This window comes from Pseudophryne corroboree, chromosome 9 (assembly GCF_028390025.1).
Source record: "Pseudophryne corroboree isolate aPseCor3 chromosome 9, aPseCor3.hap2, whole genome shotgun sequence".
Taxonomy (NCBI): Eukaryota; Metazoa; Chordata; class Amphibia; order Anura; family Myobatrachidae; genus Pseudophryne; species Pseudophryne corroboree.
In genome coordinates this window covers 187,692,782-187,712,438 of record NC_086452.1, presented here as the reverse complement: position 1 = coordinate 187,712,438, position 19,657 = coordinate 187,692,782, and the positions used below count along the sequence as shown (strand labels likewise).

Here is a 19,657-nt window from a genome sequence, read left to right as displayed (position 1 = left end):
ATCTTCAGAAATTGCTCATAGTAGATCCTTGGCCTCTTCCTCTCGGAGAGGATCTGTTGCTGCAGGGGTCATGCGTATTTCAAGACTTACCGTGGCTGCATTTGACGGCATGGAGGGTGAACGCCAAATCCTAGCTCGAAAGGGTATTCCCGGGGAAGTCATCCCCACTCTCCTTAAGGCTAGAAAGGAGGTCACGGCGAAGCATTATCACCGTATTTGGAGAAAATATGTGTCGTAGTGTGAAGCCAAGAAAGCTCTTACGGAGGAGTTTCAGCTGGGTCGTTTCCTCCATTTTTTGCAGGCAGGTGTGGATGCAGGCCTTAAATTGGGTTCCATAAAAGTGCAGATTTCGGCTTTATCTATTTTCTTTCAAAAAGAATTGGCCACTCTTCCAGAGGTTCAGACTTTCGTGAAGGGAGTGCTGCACATCCATCCTCCGTTTGTGCCACCCATGGCTCCGTGGGATCTTGACGTGTTGTTGCAATTTCTTATGTCTCACTGGTTTGAACCTTTGCGAAAGGTTGAGTTGAAATTTCTCACTTGGAAAGTGGTCATGCTTTTGGCCTTGGCGTCCACAAGATGGGTGTCTGAGTTGGCGGCTTTGTCTTACAAGAGCCCCTATTTGATTTTCCATGAGGATAGAGCGGAATTAAGAACTAGTCAACAATTTCTGCCGAAGGTGGTTTCTTCGTTTCACATAAACCAACCCATTGTGGTGCCTGTGGCTATGGCTGCCTTGGCTATGTCAAAATCTCTCGATTTTGTTAGAGCTTTGAAAATTTATGTCGCCAGAACGGCTCAAATTAGGAAATCAGAGGCTCCTATATGCTCCCAACAAAATTGGGGCTCCTGCTTCCAAGCAGACTATTGCACGCTGGATCTGTACTACGATTCGGCATGCTAATTCTATGGCTGGATTGCCGTTACCGAAGTCGGTGAAAGCTCATTCTACCAGAAAGGTGGGCTCATCTTGGACGGCTGCCTGAGGAGTCTCGGCGCTTCAACTTTGCCGAACAGCTACGTGGTCGGGTTCAAACACTTTTGCTAAGTTCTACAAGTTTGATACCCTGGCTGATGAGGACCTCATGTTTGCTCAATCGGTGCTGCAGAGTCGTCCGCGCTCTCTCGCCCGGTCTGGAGCTTTGGTATAGACCCCATGGTCCTTTTGGAGTCCCCAGCATCCTCTAGGACGTAAGAGAAAATAGGATTTTAATACCTACCGGTAAATCCTTTTCTCCTGGTCCATAGAGGATGCTGGGCTCCCATCCCAGTGTGGACTGTTACTTGCAGTTGTATTGATAGTTGTTGTTTTTGGTTAAACGAAGGTTGTGTATGGGTTATATTCAGCTTGTTGCTGTCTTTAGTTCATACTGTTATCTGGTATTCCTGGTAATCCAGTTGTACGGTGTGTTGTGGTGTGAGCTGGTATGTATCTCGCCCTTAGTTTAACAAAAATCCTTTTCCTCGAAATGTCCGTCTCCCTGGGCACAGTTCCTATAACTGAGGTCTGGAGGAGGGGCATAGAGGGAGGAGCCAGTTCACACCCATTCAAAGTCTTATAGTGTGCCCATGTCTCCTGCGGATCCCGTCTATACCCCATGGTCCTTTTGGAGTCCCCAGCATCCTCTGCGGACTAGGAGAAAAGGATTTACCGGTAGGTATTAAAATCCTATTTTTCGCTCAGCTGCACCTGCTACGAAGAAACCTTTTTCTTCAGCTGCATCACAGTCCTTTTCGGGTTTCTAAAACAAGAAAGACCAAACCGCCCAACACCTTCTTTAGAGGTGGTCGACAAAAATCCAAAAAACCTGCTGCTGCGGGTTCCCGGGAACAGAAGCCTGCTTCAGGTACGCCAGAGTCCTCAGCATGACTGTGGACCGCGCGGTCTGGAGGTAGGGCCGGTGGGGGCGAGACTCAGACATTTTAGTCACGTCTGGGTGTCGTTTGGCCTGGATTCCTGGATACAAGATATTGTGTCCCAGGGGTATCAGCTGGTATTTCAAGGTCTCTCTCCTCACCGGTTCTTCAAATCAGGCTTCCCAGCTTTGCTGGCAGACAGGGCTATCCTACAGGGGCGCCGTCCGGAAGTTGGTGGATGCACAGGTTATTGTACCAGTTCCTCCCCAGATGCAAAACAAGGATTACTGTTCGAACCTTTTCGTGGTACCGAAACCGGATGGTTCGGTCAGGCCCATTCTGAACTTGAAGTCCCTCTGAAAGCGGTTTAGTGATTTTAAGTTCAAAATGGAGTCTCTAAGGGCAGTGATATCAGGTCTGGAGGAGGGGGAATTCCTGGTATCCCTGGATATCAAGGATGCGTACCTCCACATTCCGATTTGGCTGCCGCATCAAGCTTATCTCCGATTCGCACTGTTGGACTGTAATTTTCAATTCCAGGCCCTGCCATTCGGCCTCTCCACAGCACCGAGGGTATTCACCAAGGTGATGGTGGAAATTATGTTTCTCCTCCGCTGACAGGGGGTGAACATAATTCCATATCTGGACGATCTGCTGATAAAGGCATCGTCCAAGGAGTAGCTGTTACAGTCCATAGCTCTCACGACCCAGCTTCCCAGGGAACATGGTTGAAACTGAATCTTCCAAAATCACATTTGGAACCAGCCAGGAGGTTGACATTTCTGGGAATGATCCTCGACACGGAAGTGCAGAGGGTGTTTCTTCCAGAGGAAAAAGCGTTGGTGATACAAACAATGGTCCGGGATGTCCTGAAGCCAGCCCAGGTGTCGGTTCATCAGTGCATTCGCCTTCTGGGGAAGATGGTGGCCTCTTACGAGGCTCTGCAGTACAAGAGATTTCCTGATCGGTCCTTCCAACTGGATCTCCTTGACAAATGGTCAGGATCTCTTCTACACATGCACCAGAGAATATGTCTGTCGCCAAAGGCCTGGATCTCACTCCTCTGGTGACTGCAATGACCTCATCTTCTGGAGGGACACAGGCTCGTGATTCAGGACTGGATCCTTCTAATCACGGATGCAAGTCTCCGGGGCTAGGGCGCAGTCACTCAAGTGGAAACCTTCCAAGGATGGTGGTCAAGTCTGGAAGCCGGCCTGCCGATATACATTCTGGAACTAAGGGCCGTCTACAACGGCCTCATCCAAGCGGCCCATCTACTGAGAAATCGGGCCATTCAAGTGCAGTCGGACAATGTAATCACAGTGGCTTACATAAACCAACAGGGTGGAACGAAGAGCAGAGTTGCATTGTCAGTGGTAACAAGAATTATCCTCTGGGCGGAAAAACATGCATTGGCGCTGTCGGCAATCTTCATTCTGGGAGTAGATAACTGGGAAGCGGACTTACTCAGCAGACACGATCTCCATCCAGGGAAGTGGGGTCTCCATCCGGAGGTGTTCAAGGAGGTCCCAGATCTTTGGGGTGTATCCAAAATAGGCATGGTGGCCTCTCGTCTAAACAAAAAGCTTCGTTAATATTGTTCCAGGTCGAGGGACCCGCAAGCAGTGGTGGTGGACGCCCTAGTTACTCCGTGGGTGTTTCAGTCGGGATACATGATTCCTCCATTTCCACTCATTCCAAGAGTTCTAAAACTCATAAGGAGAACAAGAGTTCTGGCAATCCTCATTGCTCCGGACTGGCCAAGAAGGGCTTGGTATGCGGATCTTCTGGATCTACTTCTAGAAGAGCCGAGGCCTCTTCCTCTTCAGGAGGACCTGCTACAGCAGGGGCCATTCGCTTATCAAGACTTACCGCTGCTACGTTTGACAGCATGGAGGTTGAAAGTCAGATACTAGCTCGGAAGAGCATTCCGAGCAACATCTAAACACTACCATCTCATTTGGAAAAAATATGTATCTTGGTGTGAATCCAAGAAATTTCCTACTGTGGAGGTTCAACTGGGACGTTTTCTCCTCTCCCTGCAAGCAGGTGTGGATATGGGCCTGAGGGTGGGATCCGTAAAGGTCCAGATTTCGTCCCTATCCATTTTCTTCCAGAAACAGTTGGCTGCCCTCCCTGAGGTTCAGACTTTTTTGATGGGAGTTCTTCACATCCAGCCTCCCTTTGTGCCGCCTACGGCGCCTTGGGATCTTAACGTAGTGTTGCAGTTTCTCCAGTCGGACTGGTTTGAGCCTCTACAGGAGGTTGAGGTCAAGTTTCTCACATGGAAGGCTGTCATTTTGTTGGCCTTGGCTTCTGCTAGACGTGTCATATCAACCAACCTATTGTGGTGCCAGTTGCTACTGACTCCTCAATTTCATCAAAGTCCTTGGATGTTGTAAGGGCTCTGAAAATCTGTGAAGCGCTCTGCTCGTCACAGAAAATTGGACTCTGCTTGATCTGTATGATCCCAAGAAACATGGGTGTCCTGCTTCTAAGCAGACGATCTCTTGCTGGATCAAGTTCACTATCCAGCATGCGTATTCTACGGCAGGATTGCCGTGTCCTACGTCTGTTAAGGCCCACTCTACTCGTAAGGTGGGTTCTTCCTGGGCAGCTGCCCAGGAAATCTCTGCTTTACAGCTCTGCCGAACGGCTACTTAATCTGGGTCGAACACGTTTGCCAAGTTCTACAAGTTCGATACTTTGGCCTCTGAGGACCTGAAGTTTGGTCAATCAGTTCTGCAGGAGCCTCCGCGCTCTCTCTCCCATTCTGGGAGCTTTGGTACATCCCCATGGTACTAATGTGGACCCCAGCATCCTCTAGGATGCAAGAGAAAATAGGATTTTAATTACCTACCGGTAAATCCTTTTCTCGTAGTTTGTAGAGAATGCTGGGCGCCCACCCAGTGCTTTATCTTGCAGTGGTTACTTAGTTCAGTACTGCTTTTTCTTGGTTAAGTACTGTTTTGTTACTTGGTAAGTAATATTGGTGGTAATTCCAAGTTGATCGCAGCAGGAAATTTTTTAGCAGTTGGGCAAAACCATGTGCACTGCAGGGGAGGCAGATATAACATGTGCAGAAAGAGTTAGATTTGGGTGGGTTATTTTATTTCTGTGCAGGGTAAATACTGGCTGCTTTATTTTTACACTGCAAATTAGATTGCAGATTGAACACACCACACCCAAATCTAACTCTCTCTGCACATGTTAAATCTGCCTCTCCTGCAGTGCACATGGTTTTGCCCAACTGCTAAAAAATTTCTTGCTGCGATCAACTTGGAATTACCCCCATTGTTCAGCCGTTGCTGTTGATGTTTCAAGCTAGTTTGCTTGGTTTGCCTTGTGTGTGAGCTGGTGTGAATCTTTGTAAAATCCTTCTCTTGAAGATGTCCGTCTCCTCGGGCACAGTTTCTAGACTGAGTCTGGTAGGAGGGGCATAGAGGGAGGAGCCAGCCCACACTCTCAAACTCTTAAAGTTCCAATGGCTCCTAGTGGACCTGTCTATACCCATGGTACTAATGTGGACCCCAGCATCCTTTACGGACTACGAGAAAAGGATTTACCGGTAGGTAATTAAAATCCTATTTTATTTTTTTTACTACAGGTTGAGTATCCCTTATCCAAATTGCTTGGGACCGGAAGACTTTTGGATATCGGATTTTTCCGTATTTTGGAATAATTGCATACCATAATGAGATATCATGGTGATGGGACCTAAGTCTAAGCACAGAATGCATTTATGTTTCATATACACCTTATACACACAGCTTGAAGGTCATTTTAGCCAATATTTTTAATAACTTTGTGCATTAAACAAAGTGTGTATACATTCACACAATTCATTTATGTTTCATATACACCTTATACACACAGCCTGAAGGTCATTTAATACAATATTTTTAATAACTTTGTGTATTAAACAAAGTTTGTGGACATTGAGCCTACAGAAAACAAAGGTTTCACTTTCTCACTCTCACTAAAAAAAATCCGTAATTCGGAATATTCCGTATTTCGGAATATATGGATATGGGATACTCAACCTGTATAGATTTTACAATGTTTTGTTGTGGCAAATGTTAAGTTGTTTTAGGGACTCGTATCTCCCGTCTAAAGTCACTTGGAACTGTTAAATTGTTTTGGGCGCCCAGCCCTGAGGCTGCACTTATTACGGATTTCTGCTCGCACCCCAGATTCTGCCTAAAGCAGGGCTTTAGGGCTGGGCGGACCTTGCCTGCAGTGTGCCCAGCATTTAGCACACGAGAGGCGGTTTACAAGGCCAGTTCCGTGCATTTTGGCTGTCAGAATGCAGCCCGTGCATTTTGGCCGTGAGAATGTGCCCAATTTGTGTTCAATTGCATTAGGGCCTTTGTCTCTGAAATTGTATCATCCAGAATATAATCTTTTAATACTCTGCAATGCCCAGGATTTTTTCCTTGTATTATTTACATTATGGGTTATGTCCTTGTATTTCTGCTGTTCCTTTGTGTAATTGATTAATGCAGCATTATCCAGAACGGTATTGTGCCCCTACTGGGATTATTAGCTGCTGATATTTCTTGTATTTCTGCTCTATGAGCCAAGTTACCTGTAAACACTTCACTAGCTTTGTGGACAGTAGGAAAGTCAGTGTGTGTATTCTATATCATTAGAAAAACAGGCATTCACTTGTTCACTCTCTGTCTTTGTCTTGCAGTTTATTGGGAGCTTGGATGTTCCACGTCCTAACAGCCGAGTGGAAATTGTGGCAGCCATGAGACGAATACGGGTATGTTACATTTTTTGCATTCTGCTTTAAATATGGCTATTCATAGTGGAGACACACGCGCGCTCACACTTACACACACACACACACACACACACACACACACACACACACACACACACACACACACACACACACACACACACCTACCTCTTACTGCTTTGTAGTATCATATATTGCATAAAGGCTTGTAGAATGTGTCTATACCTGTGAATGACAAATTACACCGTTCTCCTAGCATTCCTTTTAATTTAATTAAAAACATAATTCCGAAAAATTGATTGGCCTATATTTTGTTTATAAAAACAAAACACTTCCCTGGAACTGAGGCTGCAATCTCTGATATATGCTCTATAAAGCCATGTTCATTGGAAAGGACAAATGTTTGATTTTCAAGGTTAGTAAACAAGTGATGAAACCAGAAGTTAATCAGTGGGTTGAGATTAGATATTTATTTTTTTCTTTCCGTCTTTTAACACCAATTTGATAGTATATGTATACGCCAATTATACCTGTGACTCATATATATATATATATATATATATATATATATATATATATATATATATATATATATATATATATATATATATATATATATTCTAGCACATTGACTGTCTTGAACTTGTCTTGATTTGGCTGATTATTAATGCACTAGAAAGTGAGGTTTATGGTGTATTGTAACTGATAGAGTTCCTCCATTACGATTACATATGCAGCTATCATTCTAGCCATCATATTAGTCCTGGTGTGGTTTTTAGAAAATGAAATCTGCTCAAATAAATGACAAAAGTAACAATCATTTTCATATCTTTATTAAGATGGACGTGCTTCCCCTCTCAATATAACCAGTCCCAATCTATGGGGTCAGTTCAGTTAGTTGCAAGAGGGGTGAGTTGCTGCTGCAATAGCGTAGAAACGGCAGCTGAACTTGCTCACCTCACAGCCTAATTTCATCCTCACATTTTTGTATGCAAGCCTATGGGGGGTATCTGGTGTCTAGGTCGACAGTAAGTAGGTTGACATGACAAAATGTCGACATAAGTTTTTGACATTTTTTCTTCTTAATTTTTTGGACTTTTTTATACTTTACTCTCCGCGTGGACTACAATTGGGAACGGTAACCTGTGCCGAGCGAAGCAACGCACCTTGCCCAAAACATGTCAAGCGAAGTGAGCCATGCGAGGGGACACGGTGCACTAATTGGGGATCCTGGTAACTGTACAGAGAAAACAACACCAAAAAAAGTGCAAAAACTCATGTCGACATAGAAACCATGTCGACCAATAGTGGTCGACCTAGACACTGTCAACCTAAGTATGGTCGACCTAGCATACCACACCCCTATGGGGTTGCGTATGTGAAAAGCTACCCCGTAATAATTGAATTGACCCCCTATGTGGTTACCTGAAGTTGATTTTGTTCCACTATATGGACTTTTACAGTGTGAATTTAGTTTTTCAGCTGACTTCCACCAGGTGAGTGAGCCTTGGCACAATCTGTGCTGTGACACTAGGTAAGGGGTTGGTTAGGTAGGGAGGAGGATAACCGTACTATAAAAGCATACAAATCCAGTTCTCTCATTTTACTGAATAATACATTCTACACTGACATTGTGTGATATTTCTGAAGCCACTGGAGCTCCAAATTATTATTTTTTAATGTGCTGTTATTTTATGTATAGAAACAAAGTTAAATATGCGGTTTACATACATATTTAATCCCAACACTTACCTTGTAGAGCAGTAACAGGTTTAAAATGTTTGGGGTAAGTAAGCAGGACAATGTTCCCAAGCTAATGCTGGAATGGCCCCAAAGTAAAGTAGGTAAAATACCTACTGTGACCCAATCAATGCCCAGATTTCACCTCATTTGAGAGAATAAGTGACAGTTTGAAAACTGGGATCCTGTAGTGTTATCTGTTTAACCTTAAACTGGAGCTAGCCTGCCTGACAGAATAAGCCCAAACCACTCCCAGACACTGGAAATGTAATGCAGTGCATGCTTATCCCAAAACATATGAAGCTGCAGAAGTGGCTCTATTAAATATTAAAGTGCACATATTCAGTAAGTGTGTTTTTTAAAGGTTAATCTTAAGCATTTAATCTTCAGTGCTTTGAAGTATTATAGAAAAAAAATGATTTAGCAATTGTTCATTAAATTGAGAGAATTGTTTAAGGGTTTGCATACTTTTACACGGCCCGGTACATATTATTTAGGGGTGACTGTCGATAAGTGGACTGTTTCTTTTAAACACATTAGAAGTAATTTCCAGGTAATACGTCTTTGAATATGCAAGGGGCATGCTAACTGTATGGTAATGGAACAGCCTCCAGAGAATCAATGCAATCCTGGGCATGGGAGTCAACTTTCTAAACTGATTGGGTAAGCTCACATTACATCCACCACATGACCCCAAAATGATATGCATACACATAACTATAGGGGTTCTTGTGCACGCACAGGGCAGGCTCCAGTGATTCTGGGTCTGGAGAGGCCCCTGACAATGGACGTGAAGAAACCGTAAATAAAAACCACTATAAAATCCAGTCTACTCACACGTTATCACCAGCCTCTTAATTCAAAAACCCTTTTACAGTTTTCCTTTAAATACTGCTCAGTTTAGCCTCCAAAATCAGTCCACACCCCACCCCCCAATGCCAAGGGGTTTGATTCATGTAGACTCGCCCCAATAGCCCGTGCGGCTGTATGCTGCATTTACGGTATCTCTAGTTCATTCTGATTTTTGTTTGCAGCCTCGTGGGCTGTGTGTACCAAAATCGGCAAGTCCAGGGAGAGAGAGGGCTGGTAGAGGTGCCATTGCAACCGCAACAGTACCTCAGTCCCCTGTCTGCGAATTGCATCGACCCCCTAGTGTGTTCTTTGCACCTCTTGGTTAGATTTTTTTTTTTTTAAAGCGTGGGGAAAGCATACATGTGTGCGTAACAAGACTAAATGGTATAATCCTGTACTGATGCGCCGCAAGAGAAATGTTTTAGAGTAATGTATAATTTGAGAATGTTTTTTCTTAGTATTTCAAAGTACATGTAATTATAGCAAAAATGAGTACAAAATGTTTTTGCCAGCACCACTGAAACCGGTATTATTCAAGGTTTGCATTTTAATGTTCAAGTTCTCCTGGGGATACAAGTAAGTAGTGAGAGATACTCTGCTCTCGGCTGTCTGTAACCAACATCACAAGTCTCTTGAGGTTGTGTTTGCTACTAATCTCACTTACTGAGTCTATTACTCGGCAGCTTCAGATAGTCTGCTGTATGTTTTCTATTATAATTCAGATGCAGCTAGAGGAGGATGGCATGGGGATAAATGTGCTTGTAGCAGAAAGATTACAGCACAGGCTGTGGAGACTAATCCTCCGAGCGTCACCAGTGCTGGGAGAGGCAGTGATGTACCCTTACCACTGCACGCTGTACAGATGAAAATATGTACACGGAGGAAATGTAAACCTTGTAATCCTCCTAATTAAGAGCGAGTTGCTGCTCTCATTTCATCTGTGTCACATCTGGTCATTAATTCCTTTGTTGTTGGTTTATACTAATGTGAGACATTTTCCAGGGATGTGGGATAAATGAATAATGCTAAATCTGCTATAAATCAACCTGGTTTTGCCTTAAAACTAGTTGCTCATCACCCTGGGTTTGTGGGTATGTTAATGTACTCTGTGTGGGGTGGCACAGGGGCTAACATTGGTGCTTCATAGCTATGGAACCATGGCTTAGCTGCATCCAGGATGCCCTTTTGTTTGTACAATATGTCATCCTGTGTGTTTCATTTGATTTTCTCTGGGTGCTCTAGTTATCTCATACAGTGCAGAATATGTGCTGGTAAATTTGCTACCTTTGGCCAAGATTGAACTTGGTGGGCCTGATTCAGCGCTGCACACCAGTCCCCTTTGAGGGTGGCTGTTGTGATTTTTCGCACTGCGCATGGTCTGTAGCGAAGCATGTACAACTTAAAGCAGTGACCTATAACATGTGCAGAGAGTTAGATTTGGGTTGGTTATATTGTTTCTGTGCAGGGTAAAGACTGGCTGCTTTATTTTTACACTGCAATTTAGATTTCAGTTTGAACACACCGCACCCAAATCTAACTCTCTCTGCACATGTTACATCTGCCACACCTGCAGTGCACATGGTTTTGCCCAACTGCTAACAAATTTGCTGCTGCGATCAACTCTGAATTTCCAAACACACAGTTAGGAGGCTTTTCATGCACCTTTGCAAAAGTGTGGTAGAGAAATGACACCGTGATGGGGCAGGGACATATTAAAAATGACCTACCTAATATGCTTGAACTCTACATAGAGATGTGGTATGATATGTTAACATTCATCATGACGACACACGAATGTTGACGTTGACAGTGTAGACGGTGATGAAATGTCAACATGTTAGAATGTCGGCATACCGTCCCTCGTTTCCCAGCGATGACTTACCTGCTTCTACACAGCTTCTGGGTTCCAATGGCCATGTGACTGTCACATCTGGGTCAGACCTGAGAATAACGACATGCTGGTTGTCAACATTTTAACATTGTGGTGTCGACAGGTTAAATGTCCATCGAATGGCTGCAGCTGTACACAGGGGTTAATAATACGATGCAGTGAGAGGTTTTTATGTCTTTTTGGGGAATTCATTCATAATGATGTGTGGTCGCAACTTACCCTCTATTCTAGTAAACAATCTCTGCTAATTTTCCCATGCTCCTCTATAGGGTGCAAGGAATTAGTAAAGAAGATATTGCTTGTAAAGAGCGTTTATGCTTTTACCCGACCGTCTCAGAGGTACCTCTTAGCCATTACTATGATTTAAATTCCCCCTATCATGACTGTTATTAACCTGTGCTAATGTGAATATATTGTTCTTTGTATTGTTAGGGCATGTTGCTTATATGAGAACCTATACAGTAGGATTGGGATTTATGGGCTAGGCGTAGTGGTTCTCAAACTGTGTGCCGTGGGACACTTGCAGGAGTGCCTCAGGTTGGTGGTCCAGGACCAATTCAAACTATTTATTGTCATTGTAACAGGCAAAATTAGTGATTGTGGCCATCAAACATAAAATATGTGGACAAACAGAAGCAAAGTTTGTCCCTAACCACATAATTTAACCAAAGGATGACATGTATAAGCATAATTTACTTAATTTCTTATTTTTTTTTTTGTCTACATCTCTCAATAATAAACTTTTGGTCTAGGGCTGCCGTGAAAAACATTCTGATACTCTACCTCTAGGGCACCATGATTCAAAAAAGTTTGGGAACCACTAGGCTAGGGTTTTCTTTCCTTACTTTTATTGTGATAAAGGTCTTTATGGAGCCAGAAAGTCTGGGAATGTATCTGTATTACATGGTTTTATAGCACAAAATCAGGAACACTCGTCCATTTCCAAAATATTTATTGGTTATTTTTATTTATTTATTTTTTTTACAATTTTTGCATCCTTTAATACCAAAAATGCAGGGACTTAACCCGGGAATTCGGTCCTGGGATCATGCAGGGACATTCCCGGGTTGGCCCCGTTTTATACCAGCATTTGGAGCCGAGACATCCCGGGTCGGCACCTTTCATACTGGACCCGGGATGGCCCTGCATTTTCTGAGAATGTCATTAGAAATGGCCCTTTTTAAGGCCCACAAAGATGAGGTCCTCCAGTGCCAAACTCATTAGGGAAACCATTTGTACCCACCTTAACGAGATGTTAAGTGATTTGTTTATGTAAAATTGTTTACTTTATTAAAGGTTTGCACTGTTTTATCCCTTGTTTTAATGTTGCAAAAGTAACCTGTTAAATGCACAGGCATATATATAGTGCAACTTTGCATAAAATAACAACATGTGGGGAACACACAGCAAACGTATATTAATATAACACACAAAAAATCAAACCCCCCCCCCCCCACACACACACGAAAATTGTGACTTATAACAGAACAAAACTATCAAAGAAAAATATACAGTCCAAAGACTGCTTATGGCAATTGCCTATATATTTTGTAATCTAGAGATTATGGATTAGGGTTAGGGGGGGGTCATAGTAGGGATCTCTAGAATACGGGGATAACTGTGCTCAGGGACAGGAGGGACCTGGATAGCTGGGTACATATTGGGACCCTGAATGCAAGGCAAGAAGCATTCCAGGAACTGAAATTGGCGGTCTTGGTAGTCGCACAAGATGCGTTCTTGGTGTACCATTATCTGCGTTATGAAGGATTGCTGCAGCTCTCTTTCCACCTCTATAAAACGGAGTTGGCCGGCATCCTCCTGATGCTGCATGTTGTTGTCCATGTCGTGCAGTTCTGCAACCAGTACCATGGTCATTGCCCGTGCAGCAAGCTCCACTTTGGTGGCTTTGCGTTTCCTCTTGGGAACTTTATATACTGCAAGGGGAGTAAAAGGGCATATAAGAAAAAGCAGTGTTGTGATCGCATGTGTTTGTGTCCCACCTGCACTAGATACACTCTGCGACAGTAAACTTTATGGCGGGCGGTTATGGTGGCTTATAGTGTAGAATTCATGTTTTTTGGAATGCGGGTGTTTTGAACAGAAATTATGCTAAGCAAGGACAAATACTTACTATTGCTGTGCATCACAGGGGGATTTGCCTGGAGTGCCGTGCCCACATTTGTTTCCTGGACAATCACAGCGTCCGTACTGTTGCCGGGTATACTGTCATCAATCGGGTAGACGGATGAGTCCAGATCAGGGTGGATAGGGTCATCAGCGAATAGCATGGGGAGTGATGTTGATTGCCCACATTGGGTACTTTCCATGCTGGACTCACTCTCATCAGCAACCACAAAAGGTGAGGGAGTGGCAGAGCTGGAGGATGACAGGCTGATGGGGTCAGTGAGCGCAGTGTTGCCAGAAATTGATGCACATTGCTCATAAAACATCCTGTTGCGCCTTGCAGCCCCACTTTTGTTCCGGTTGTGGTCATGGATGCGGTTGTTAAACTGTTTTTTAAGCGTTTTCAGTTTATTCACCACTTGTTGGCTACGGATGATGCCCCACGTGGCCAGGGTCTTTGCTATGTTGTGGTATATCTGGCCATCCTTTACAGTGCCTGTGACCTGGCGCCGGATCTCCTCTTCCCCTCTAATACTTAAAAGCTCCCTCACCTCCTCATTTGTCCAAGACATTGTAGGGCTGCAGGGGTTAAAAAGCGCTGCTGGGGTCTGATGTTCCACAGAGATGCAAGTACCTGCCTCCACGCTGCTGTGCTGCCTCTGCGCGTCTCAGAAAAATCACAACACCAGGAAGTGCCCTGAATAGCCAATCGGCATCTGCAGAGGCGACCCGGGAAGGCGGGACATGTCCCTGCACCATTCACACTGGCCTGGTTCCCGGGAAGATCCCGGGACCAACCCTGGCCGATAGCAGGGTTGAAATGCCGGGGCATGATTCCCGGGATTTTGTCTCTGGACCCTTTCACACTAAGCAAATTCCCGGGTTGATGCACGTTCATGTGCAATAACCTGGGTAATTTTGGTCTGTCTGAAAGGGGTATGTTGCATGTGCTATATAATCACAGTATTTTCTCTAAGCAGTAGGATACATTGTAGGCGAAGCACATACTGGTCCAAGAGATGTTTGCATATTTACTAACAAGTTGTTGGAATATGTACATACAACTGGCATGGTATGGCAGAGTGATGATACACCTCAACGGGTGCCCTGAGTCAGTGAACAGCCCAGTGCTGTACCAAGCAGGTGAAAACAAGTTCTCCTTTTCATTGTGGAAATGTTAGGATGTATTGCAGAATTACAGGATGTATTGAGAAATTGAGTGAAATATAGGACTTGAAATTTTTTTTTTTCATCAGTCACTTTCCCCTTAAAGCAATATATTGTGGGATTTTCTTTTAATGTAGGACAGATTTAAGTGTATGATGTTGAGGTGAATATGGATTGTGTACAGCAGAGATTGAAAGTGAGTAAAAAAGGGTTTTGTTATCGAATTGAGTTTTATTATTTCATACAAGTAATAAAAAGCAGAAAGACCAGTATTTGGAAGCTGTTGTGGTAAATTTTGTTGACATTGAGAACGTTGACATGGACAGAATGTCGACGCTCATATATAATGAATGTCGACAGTGAGATTTGACTCCTTTTTAATGTAAACCTAACCCTAAAATGATCTGTTGACATGTGACTGTATACCGGTAGCTGTGTTTATCTGTGTCCATACTGCAATACTGCTGTTTAAATAGTTGATTTGTTAATTAGTTAACTGAATGGCTTGGTAGCAGGTGTCTCCATACAAACTCTCCATGCAAAGTCCAGTATGCTAGGTCTATAGACATAGCTAATAATTAAGTTTATATACATTGGGCAGTCAGAAACCCTGCATACCTGTATATCATAAAAGATAACCAACAGAAACAAATGCATATAATTAATAATAGATAATCATGAATGAAATGTGCTCAGTACTTGGGGAAGGGGAGTGTAATTCAATTAGCCGCTGTCATTTCCAATTAGTCCCGAAGTCAGAAGGCAGCACTGCAATTAATGCGTATATCTTTTCTCTAACGTCCTAGTGGATGCTGGGGACTCCGTAAGGACCATGGGGAATAGACGGGCCCCGCAGGAGACAGGGCACTTTAAGAAAGAATTTGGATACTGGTGTGCTCTGGCTCCTCCCTCTATGTCCCTGCTCCAGACCTCAGTTAGAATCTGTGCCCGGACGAGCTGGGTGCTACTTAGTGAGCTCTCCTGAGCTTGCTATAAGAAAGTATTTTGTTAGGTGTTTTTTATTTTCAGAGAGATCTGCTGGCAACAGACTCTCTGCAGCGTGGGACTGAGGGGAGAGAAGCAGCCCTACTCACTGAAGATAGGTTCTGCTTCTTAGGCTACTGGATACCATTAGCTCCAGAGGGATCGTACACAGGATCTCACCCTTTGTCGTCCGATCCCGGAGCCGCGCCGCCGTCCCCCTCGCAGAGCTGGAAGACAGAAGCCGGTGACAGAAGCAAGAAGACTTCAAAATCGGCGGCAGAAGACTCCAGTCTTCAAACTGAGGTAGCGCACAGCACTGCAGCTGTGCGCCATTGCTCCCACATTAAACCCACATACTCCGGTCACTGTAGCGTGCAGGGCGCAGGGGGGGGGGCGCCCTGGGCAGCAATTAGGAACCTCTTGGCAAAAAGTGAGCATATATACAGTTGGGCACTGTATATATGCATGAGCCCCCGCCATTATTTTACACAAACGCGGGACAGAAGCCCGCCGCTGAGGGGGCGGGGCTTCTTCCTCAGCACTCACCAGCGCCATTTTCTCTCCTCAGCTCCGCTGAGAGGAAGCTCCCCAGGCTCTCCCCTGCAGAAACACGGTAGAAGATGGTAAAAAGAGAGGGGGGGGCACATAAATTAGACGCAAAAGCTTTATATACAGCAGCTACTGGGTTAACACTAAGTTACTGTGTGATTCCTGGGACATATAGCGCTGGGGTGTGTGCTGGCATACTCTCTCTCTGTCTCTCCAAAGGGCCTTGTGGGGGAACTGTCTTCAAAAAGAGCATCCCCTGTGTGTGTGGTGTGTCGGTACACTTGTGTCGACATGTTTGACGAGGAAGGCTGTGTGGAAGCAGAGCGGGAGCAAATGAATGTGGGGTCGCCGCCGACGGCGCCGACACCTGATTGGATGGATATGTGGAAGGTTTTAAATGATAATGTTAATTCCTTGCATAAAAGGTTGGATAAAGTTGAAACCTTAGGACAGTCGGGGTCGCAGCCCATGCCTGATCCTATGTCGCAGAGGCCGTCAGGGTCTCAGAAGCGCCCACTATCCCAAATTGTTGACACAGATACCGACACGGAGTCTGACTCCAGTGTCGACTATGATGATGCAAAGTTACAGCCTAAATTGGCTAAAGCTATACGTTATGATTATAGCAATGAAGCAGGTGTTGCACATCACAGAGGAAACCCCAGTCCCTGGCAAGAGGGTTCATATGTATGGGGAAAAAAGGCAGGTGGTGACTTTTCCCCCTTCACATGAGCTAAATGAGTTATGTGAAAAGGCTTGGGAATCTCCAGATAAACTGCAGATTTCCAAACGGATGCTTATGGCGTATCCTTTCCCGCCAACGGACAGGTTACGCTGGGAATCCTCCCCTAGGGTGGACAAAGCTCTAACACGCTTATCCAAGAGGGTAGCCCTGCCGTCACAGGATACGGCCACCCTAAAAGATGCTGCGGATAGAAAGCAAGAGGGTACCCTGAAGTCCATTTACACACATTCAGGTACCTTACTAAGGCCGGCAATTGCGTCGGCCTGGGTGTGTAGTGTTGTAGCAGCATGGACGGATACCTTATCTGAGGATCTGGATACCTTAGACAAGGATACTATATTAATGACCCTGGGGCATATAAAAGACGCCGTCCTGTATATGAGAGATGCTCGAAGAGACATTAGCCTACTGGGCTCTAGAATAAATGTAATGTCGATTTCTGCCAGAAGGGTCCTGTGGACTCGGCAATGGACAGGCGATGCCGACTCAAAAAGGCACATGGAGGTTTTACCTTACAAGGGTGAGGAATTGTTTGGGGAGGGTCTCTCGGACCTGGTCTCTACAGCTACTGCTGGAAAGTCAAATTTCTCTAACGTCCTAGTGGATGCTGGGGACTCCGTAAGGACCATGGTGAATAGACGGGCTCCGCAGGAGACGGCACTTTAAGAAAGAATTAGGAATACTGGTGTGCACTGGCTCCTCCCTCTATGTCTCTCCTCCAGACCTCAGTTTGAATCTGTGCCCGGACGAGCTGGGTGCACCTTAGTGAGCTCTCCTGAGCTTGCTAAATAGAAAGTATTTTGTTAGGATTTTTTATTTTCAGAGAGATCTGCTGGCAACAGACTCTCTGCTACGTGGGGCTGAGGGGAGAGAAGCAGCCCTACTAACTGCGGATAGGTCATGCTTCTTAGGCTACTGGACACCATTAGCTCCAGAGGGATCGAACACCGGAACGCACCCTTGGTCGTCCGATCCCGGAGCCGCGCCGCCGTCCCCCTCGCAGAGCCAGAAGCCGGCGTGAGAAGCAAGAAGACGTCAAAAGCGGCGGCAGAAGACTCCAGTCTTCATATGAGGTAGCGCACAGCACTGCAGCTGTGCACCATTGCTCCCACATTAAACCCACACACTCCGGTCACTGCAGGGTGCAGGGGGGGGCGCCCTGGGCAGCAATGGAGAACCTCTTGGCAAAAAGCAGCATATATACAGTTGGGCACTGTATATATGCATGAGCCCCCGCCATTATTTTACACAAAATCGCGGGACCGAAGCCCGCCGCTGATGGGGCTGGGCTTCTTCCTCAGCACTCAGCAGCGCCATTTTCTCTCCACAGCTCCGCTGAGAGGAAGCTCCCCAGGCTCTCCCCTGCAGAATCACGGTAGAAAGAGGGTAAAAAGAGAGGGGGGGGGGCACATAAATTTAGCGCAAAATCAGTATATACAGCAGCTACTGGGTAAACACTAAGTTACTGTGTAATTCCTGGGTCATATAGCGCTGGGGTGTGTGCTGGCATACTCTCTCTCTGTCTCTCCAAAGGCCTTGTGGGGGTTCTGTCCTCAAATAGAGCATCCCCTGTGTGTGTGGCGTGTCGGTACGCTTGTGTCGACATGTTTGACGAGGAAGGCTATCTGGAAGCAGAGCAAGTACAAATGAATGTGGGATCGCCGCCGACACCCGATTGGATGGATATGTGGAAGGTTTTAAATGATAATGTTACTTCCTTGCATAAAAGGTTGGATAAAGCTGAAGCCTTGGGACAGTCAGGGTCTCAACCCATGCCTGATCCTACAGCGCAGAGGCCGTCAGGGTCTCAGAAGCGCCCACTATCCCAAATTGTTGACACAGATATCGACATGGATTCTGACTCCAGTGTCGATGGCGATGATGCAAAGTTGCAGCCTAAAATGGCTAAAGCCATCCGCTACATGATTATAGCAATGAAGGATGTATTGCACATCTCAGAGGAAAACCCAGTCCCTGACAAGAGGGTTTTATATGTTTGGGGAAAAAAGGCATGAGGTGACCTTTCCCCCTTCACATGAGTTAAATGAGTTATGTGAAAAAGCTTGGGAATCTCCAGATAAAAAAATGCAGATTTCCAAACGGATGCTTATGGCGTATCCTTTCCCGCCAGCGGACAGGTTACGCTGGGAATCCTCCCCTAGGGTAGACAAAGCTTTGACACGCTTATCTAAGAAGGTAGCCCTGCCGTCACAGGATACGGCCACCCTAAAAGATCCTGCGGATAGAAAGCAGGAAGGTATCCTGAAGTCCGTTTATACACATTCAGGTACCATACTAAGGCCTGCAATTGCGTCGGCCTGGATGTTTAGTGCTGTAGCAGCATGGACAGATACTTTATCTGAGGAACTTGATACCTTGGACAAGGATACTATATTACTGACCCTGGGGCATATAAAAGACGCTGTCCTATATATGAGAGATGCCCAGAGAGACATTAGCCTACTGGGCTCTAGAATAAATGCAATGTCGATTTCTGCCAGAAGGGTCCTGTGGACTCTGCAGTGGACAGGTGATGCCGACTCAAAAAGGCACATGGAGGTTTTACCTTATAAGGGTGAGGAATTGTTTGGGGACGGTCTCTCGGACCTAGTTTCCACAGCTACGGCTGGGAAGTCAAATTTTTTGCCATATATCCCCTCACAGCCTAAGAAAGCACCATATTACCAAATGCAGTCCTTTCGTTCACAAAGAGGCAAGAAAGTTCGAGGTGCGTCCTTTCTTGCCAGAGGCAGGGGTAGAGGAAAGAAGCTGCACAATACAGCTAGTTCCCAGGAACAGAAGTCCTCCCCGGCTTCCACTAAATCCACAGCATGATGCTGGGGCTCCACAGGTGAAGCCAGGATCGGTGGGGGCGCGGCTCCGAAATTTCAGCCACCAGTGGGTTCGCTCACGGGTAGATCCCTGGGCTATACAAATTGTCTCAGGGATACAAGCTGGAATTCGAAGAGATGCCCCCGCACCGTTACCTCAAATCGGCCCT

The 19,657-nt window shown here is 45.4% G+C and overlaps 1 protein-coding gene across 3 annotated transcripts in view; it reads left to right on the top strand.

Moving 5' to 3' along the window:
- NOS1AP (nitric oxide synthase 1 adaptor protein) overlaps window positions 1-19,657 on the top strand; it is a 334,948-nt gene that overhangs the window by 28,140 nt on the left and 287,151 nt on the right. For all 3 annotated transcript variants that reach the window (XM_063940038.1, XM_063940037.1, XM_063940039.1), the window contains exon 2: window positions 6,554-6,625. In XM_063940038.1, the coding sequence (XP_063796108.1) occupies window positions 6,611-6,625 (15 nt within the window). In that variant the 5' untranslated portion in view covers window positions 6,554-6,610. The remainder of the gene's footprint in view (window positions 1-6,553; window positions 6,626-19,657) is intronic.